The sequence below is a fragment of the Clytia hemisphaerica genome, unplaced genomic scaffold (assembly GCF_902728285.1).
Source record: "Clytia hemisphaerica strain Z4C2 unplaced genomic scaffold, Clytia hemisphaerica genome assembly, whole genome shotgun sequence".
In the NCBI taxonomy this organism is placed as follows: Eukaryota; Metazoa; Cnidaria; class Hydrozoa; order Leptothecata; family Clytiidae; genus Clytia; species Clytia hemisphaerica.
The window spans coordinates 308,624-315,396 of NW_027103335.1; the positions used below are offsets into that span (position 1 = coordinate 308,624).

General features: G+C 34.4%; 1 protein-coding gene across 1 annotated transcript; it reads left to right on the top strand.

Annotated features, from left to right (window-relative positions):
* The first annotated feature begins 1,630 nt into the window (after nt 1-1,630).
* LOC136817676 (uncharacterized) lies at nt 1,631-4,547 on the top strand. Its single transcript, XM_067073997.1, has 4 exons — nt 1,631-1,771; nt 2,441-2,689; nt 3,585-3,741; nt 4,330-4,547. Exons 1-4 carry the CDS (start codon nt 1,751-1,753, stop codon nt 4,356-4,358), a joined length of 456 nt encoding a protein of 151 aa, XP_066930098.1. The 5' UTR covers nt 1,631-1,750; the 3' UTR covers nt 4,359-4,547.
* The last annotated feature ends 2,226 nt before the right edge of the window (nt 4,548-6,773 follow it).

Here is a 6,773-nt window from a genome sequence, read left to right on the forward strand (position 1 = left end):
TTTTCAACCAATCAGAAATACTTTTTATTAAAAGTACTTAACAATGAAAAACCATCGTCAGACAGATGGATTTTGCACGGAAAGTTTGTTGCTAAAGATATTTTATGAAATTCCTTTGACATGATTGCAATAACAAGAAAACAACAATCGAACAATTACTTTATAATGAGTTTTATCACACCATTATACGATCAAATCATTAAAAAAGAGAAAATTTTCTTTCTCGTGAATGATGTTTAGATTTTGCTTTTAGCAGCTGTAGTATGATGTATTCCGTTCCTTGTTCGACATCTTGCTATAGCCATTATAAGATTTGGGTACTTTGGTGAAAGTTTAGGCGAGTTTAGGCTATTTTTTACTCATTTTTTCTTCGTCATTTTCAACTTCAACCTTCTAAGAGTTGTTTAAAATATTTGTTACACCTTGAAATAACTTACGTAATTTACAATTTAACTTTTTCGAAGGACCCTTTCTTCAAGGTTTTTGGCTTATAAATTGATCAAACTTATATTTTATTTTAAAAATCTTCATTCAAGATAAAGTCAAATATAAAATCTTGCAAAAAAGTCCCTAATGAAAACTAATAAACTTTGCAACAACTAATTATTTCAATTAATTTGAAAAAAAATATTCTCAACCGCTGACCGGGGTTCGCTCCGACAGACATGTGTTAAAAAGAGAAAGAGAAATAGCCGTTGTACTCAGTCCAGCTTCGCTATACAAGTGTCCTTGTTTCATCGGGTGAGCTTTGAGTTTATTTTGATACATTTTATAAAAGAAATCAAAAGACTTTAACGACCAATTGCCGACACATTCAACTCCGGTTTTTCTTTATACCTCCATGATCAGGCTACTTAAGAGACAATTTTATTTTTGAATTTGATTTTTGTAGAGAAAAGACTCTGTTCAAAAAGCAATGCTATAAAGGTTTCAAACTAATGGGTTCAAAGTTGACACGAAGTCGAAGTATGTTATCTTCATAATTCTTTTAATCGATAGTTTATTTAATTTAAATCAAATTGATAATTGAGAAAATGGAAAAAAGTACATCTGTGTGTCGTGACATTCTTGAGCTGTTCAAGAAAAGTGGATGATCCCACCAACCTGAAACGCTTTCTCGTGTACCCACCTTATTTTTCTTTTAATAACATTTGTGCTTTACTCACTTTTGTCCCTGGGACAATGGAGCAAAATTGATTAGAATTGATTTTGCCAATTGTCCCAGAGACAATATCAGCGTGTCTTTTGGGTATTTCCCTCACTTTTTAACAAAAAAAGAAACCATGAGACGCGCACTTTTTTTCTTGTGTTGGTGGGATGGAGCATGTTGCATTGCACAAACGCAAAAAAAACTTATCGTCTCCCCAAGCCTTACAAAACTGTAGATTTTTTACGTTTGGCGTAAAAACATGATTTGAAAAACCAACTTTTAATTTTCAATAAGTCGCAGTTCAGTTCAAAAGATTGGAACTTTAATAACACAGAGGTCAGTATTATTTCTCTTACCATAATCACCTTATCACATTTGAACATCCAACTTGACATATTTCCTGCTATCGTTCACAATCAAAACAAACAGCATGATAAAAAATGATAAATAGCACATTCATACTATTCATTCAGTTTTCTAAAAAATGATCAGTAATTATCTAGTTTTTGCGTTGTGTTTTTGTCAAAGTTTTATTCACTGAAATACTTTCTCTGCTGTCGAAATTTGTTGATTTGAATTCTGATTGGTAACTGCTCCAAAATGGCGCAAGTAGAAGACCAGGTAAGATTGTAGGATGCAATTGTTTTATTTTTACGTAGAGTTGACAAAGTGCGCATGCGTCGTATCCGGAATTACGGATTATAAAGGGCTAGGTAGACTAGACTTCCAGAAAAAAAAACGTATTCATAATCTAGATCTCCGCCAGAGTTCCTGAAAACATATATATCAGAATATTTTTCGATTAAAAAGTAACATCAAACTTTCTTGGTGGTCCAAAAACTTGCACTTTTTGAAGGAAATTTATTTCCTAGTCGAAATTTTTTAAGCTAAATACTTTTTGGACTACATTCTATTTACGAAATACCTTATCGGGGGAAAAAATGTCGGAGTTTTATTTAGTCGGGGTTTTTTTCGTTGGGGAAAAATTTCGTCACCTAGAGGCATTTTCGTCACTTTCCCCCGACATTTTTTTCCCCGATAAGGTACTTGACAGTAAAGGTACTATCTTTTACGCAGATTCTAAGAAAAAAATAAAACGTTAATTTTGCATACTGACAGTTTCATGCCGTCTTAAGCAACTCATCTTCAGTTTTTCTAGAAAATTCCACAGTGCAATGTCTTAAAAGTTTATGAACGTCCAGAGTTATTCGAATGCTATTAAGATAATTTTTCGCCTATATGGTGGAATTTGGTGATTATGTAAGTACTATCTTTTATTTGAATTTTAAGGCTCAATTTACGGATGTACAAATTGCAGAATTCAAAGAAGCGTTCGGTCTCTTTGATAAGAATCATGATGGTTCAATTTCTGTACAAGAACTAGGTGAAGTAATGTCACGAATGGGTTTCGATCCTACCGAAGGCGAACTTGAGGATATGCTGCATGACATTAGTGGGAGTGGTGACATTGATTTCGAAAAATTCGTCAATATGATGGCCAAAATCAAAAACGTTGATGAAGAAGAAGAAACTAAACTCGTTAATATACTTTCTTTTTTTATGACACCATTTCATATTTCGTGTCCGGCAAATGATTTTCATCTTTATTTTTTGAGCTCTAGTTTAAGCTGTGAGCAAATAAAACGTACCACAATAAGCTCTAAACACGTGATCTTTAAAAGGTAAATAGCCCTAAAAAAAGTTTCTGTGAAGTTTTTTTGAACTTTTGAACTACACAAAACAATATTCGAAATTTTGGTACTCCGTACGGGTAAGAGTAAATCTTGTATTTTTCTATCTTTGATCTGGAGTTTTCTTGCGCTTCTGACTCTTTAGGATGTTTCGAAGTTGGACTTAGTCAGTTTTAGAGTTCAACTTTGATATTTTGAAATTTGTCAAAGTTGAGTTTTGAGTGGTGGTATTCGAACCTACACATGAAAAGTACCTTTGGCTCAGAAGCTCCGTACTCTACCACTAGACCACAGAATTTACGGCCTAAATCTGAATGCACAATCTACTTATAGCGTGTAGTTTACAGACCTATTTGTATTGACATACCAAGGTTAGCCTCAACCCTAGGGCCTAGAGCTCTATATTTACCTACCAATACTACTCCCAACTCTATTTTGACTCTCGAACTCCAACCCTGACCCTAACTGATCCTGACCCTAACCGATATAAACGATTTTCACCCGTACGCATTCAATAACAAAAAATCTACTTTCGCCCGATTTCCAGCCAAATTTTTCCTGCACTGTAAGGGTCCGATTTTAGAGACCTGATTTTTGGCCGAACGTACGGTCGTTTTCAAAATCGAGTGCCCCCCAGGCTTTCTGCCTACTCTAACAATTAGAATTGGTAAAACAGAGAGTCGGCCGTCTGAACTAGAACTAACTAATGAATGAATGAATGAATACCATTTTGTTTTCAAAAGGCGTTCAAGATGTTTGATAAAGATCAGAATGGTTTCATCGACAAAGAAGAATTGAAGCTAGTGATGGCAAGCCTTGGTGAGCAATTGACTGATGATGAAATACAAGAAATGATGGCTGAAGCTGATCTTGATGGTGATGGCACAATAGATTACAACGGTATGTACTAGAAAAATTTGAGTGAGGCGAATTCACGATAAAAAAGTGTAGCTGTAAAGTTTAGCTTTCCATCGTACTCAATACAAGATATACGTCCCTCACATTGAGTTTAACTTCAAAGTAATTTTAAAAGTTTCTGTATCAAAATGTCAATTTTACCCAATAACTGACCCTTACAATGCATTAGTCGCACTTTAGTTTTTCAAAAGATTTTTACATTTAGATTTTAATAAATCTTTCAGTTAAAGCCTGGAGGTTTTAGAATCATGTACGTACTTTGATTGAGTGTCTTTCCCGATCTTTTGCTTCTAAACCAATCATAAACGTTCTCCTCTTTATTTTTTGCTTCTAAACCAATCATAAACGTTCTCCTTTTTATTTTTTGCTTCTAAACCAATCATAAACGTTCTTCCTTTTTATTTTTTGCTTCTAAACCAATCATAAACGTTCTCCTTTTTATTTTTTGCTTCTAAACCAATCATAAACGTTCTCCTCTTTATTTTTTGCTTCTAAACCAATCATAAACGTTCTCCTCTTTATTTTTTGCCTCTAAACCAATCATAAACGTTCTCCTTTTTATTTTTGCAGAATTTTGTCAAATGATGAACTCGAAATGATAAAGAAATGTTTGGTTCATATTTGATCATCGAAGTGATCTTGGATGCAAACCAATGTAAATCAACACTGATTGTCGAGTTTTGTACACACACCCCTGTCTCACAAACCTAGGAGCAATCCTGTCAACTCTAAAGGTTTAGATATAATAGACACCGATAGTAAAAAGAAGGAATAATTTCATGCGCCATCGATACCTTTGTATTTCAAAATTTAACTTTTTTTTCTTCCAAAATTGAACTTTTTTGACTTTGTCAATGAAAAAAGCTAAAAAGTTTTCCCGTCAGTGAGACAGGGGTTCTACTCAGGCCAGTGTATACATTAACAAAGCTTAGAACATGTATTGTGAATATGAAATAATTCCCTTGATAATTTTATTTATTGATAATGTTGTAGATAAAGATATAATAAAATAATTTCATTTTTCATATTCTGCAAAAGAAATTATTCTTACATAAATTTCCTTGTTGCCTGCTTGTTGTCTTTCGATGTTTTTTTATTCTCTGACAGTGTTTCCAAAAAGAAAAAACAAATTTAAAATCGCCAGACGAAATAATTCAGCGCCCGTTTCAAGAACTCGTTTCTTCCTTTCAACAATGATTAAACCTGGACTGATTAAGCACATGTAGCTTAGTAACAAAAAGTGCACATGGTGTATCTTTTTGAATTTCATGTATTTTTTAACATCTAGTGCTAATAAGTGCTCACTGAAGATGGTTTTAACCTGGGGGGGGTACTAGGTTTGGCGGATGAGTAGAATGTGCGAATGGGACCTCCAAAAATCGACCTTTAGAGAGACTTTTTTGGAAAATTTTCTTCGATTTTTGAAAAGTCCCTACCCACTTTTTCCAAAATTTCCTAAAAATGGTGAATTTTCCGACCTTTAGAGAGACTGATTGAAAATTTTTTGATTTTTGCGACCCTTAGAGAGACTTTGAAGGGTGAAAAAACCGACACTTACAGTCCACACATACCCAGCACCCAATTTTGCCTAAGTAAGGGGCTACCCCCCCCCCCCCCCCCCCGTTTTTGCGCGTTTTGAACCGAAAAGCAGTTGCTTGAATAAAATAAAACTTTGTTGTTTATTTATTCCTACTTTCCTACTGTTCGAAATTAGAATACACTGAGATATGACGTTTGATATGATTGTTATTTTACGAAGGTTGCAACGCCTGAATTATTTTCTTCTTCTTCAAGCGTTGATTTTCATAATAAACATGACAAAACAAACAGATTCCAATGAAGTTCACCAGTAAAAGAATCACAACTTTTGTCACCATACAAACACTGTTTCCATAAGCGAAACTGATGGTGTTACCGATGGATCTTGATATAGAGAAAGTGGCGAAGGCTGCTGCTTTACGCTCGAAAAAAATCACACCATAGTAGCGTGGAAAGAAAATAAACATAGTAGCTTGTTATAATCGATCAAATTATGGAAAGAATTTTGGTTTGGTTTAGTGATAGATGTTTAGCAGAATGAATCTGTAAGGAAGACAATCCTTGAACTTGTAATCGCAATCTAAAGTTTGAAACGTTTGAGTATCCATTCTATTTTAAATACAATTTACTCTCTCTAATCCGATCTTCAAGGGACAAGGAATTTTCTTCGAGTTATGGAAAGATTTTAATTACAGAGAGTAATTCATACGATTTCCAGGCCGAGGGTTCGAATTACAGAAAGATTCGAATAATGGAAGTTCGGATTAGAGAGAGTTCCATGTATCTAAGCTTTCTCACGTGGTCCTTTTTATCACTCCGCAAGTCAGAGCAATGACAATCAACATAAAAACCAGCTTCTCCGACAAAATTATGAATGATCAATATCGCAACAGGGTCCAAAACTCAACTGTTAAGTTTCAGGTTTCTTTTTGTAACATTACTTTGTCATCACTTGGTGGTGACGTCACATAAGTAAAATTAAGGTAGGTAAGTCACCTTCCCAGGTGAGACACTTTATGGTATGTTTTGCAGGCTTTCTGATAGTGTAATATAAAGTCCACATTTTAAAGATTTTATTTTGGAGCAAGAGTCAGTCTCTAAAACCACGTTCACACACTATGGTTTCGTTTCGCTCTGAAACGAAATGAAGCCATTCTATTGGCTAAATTTTACTTCACTTCTAACCAATAGAATGGGTTCATTTCGTTTCGGAGCGAAACGGAACCGTAGCGTGAAGGTAGTCTAATAATGAGTCGCCCGTTACTTAAAAATCTTAACTCCTCAAGTGATGAGATGCGGGTAGAAGTTTTCTTTTACACGTTTTTTTATAAGAACATCCAAAATTTTTGAAGCCTTCGGTTGTTCTTAACTTTTTGGGCTTTAATCGCCGAGAGTTAATCACCATAGCAATAATTTCAAAACGAGGCAAGTGATGTTCTTGACGTAATTTATGAAAAGATCTATTAATACATGTA

What these genes read in the sequence shown, in the direction of transcription:
- LOC136817676 (XM_067073997.1), top strand. Translation starts at nt 1,751, where the DNA reads ATGGCGCAAGTAGAAGACCAG. An exon ending in TGGCGCAAGTAGAAGACCAG is followed by an intron (nt 1,772 to 2,440) that starts GTAAGATTGTAG and finishes TTGAATTTTAAG; the next exon opens with GCTCAATTTACGGATGTACA. An exon ending in AAGAAGAAGAAACTAAACTC is followed by an intron (nt 2,690 to 3,584) that starts GTTAATATACTT and finishes TGTTTTCAAAAG; the next exon opens with GCGTTCAAGATGTTTGATAA.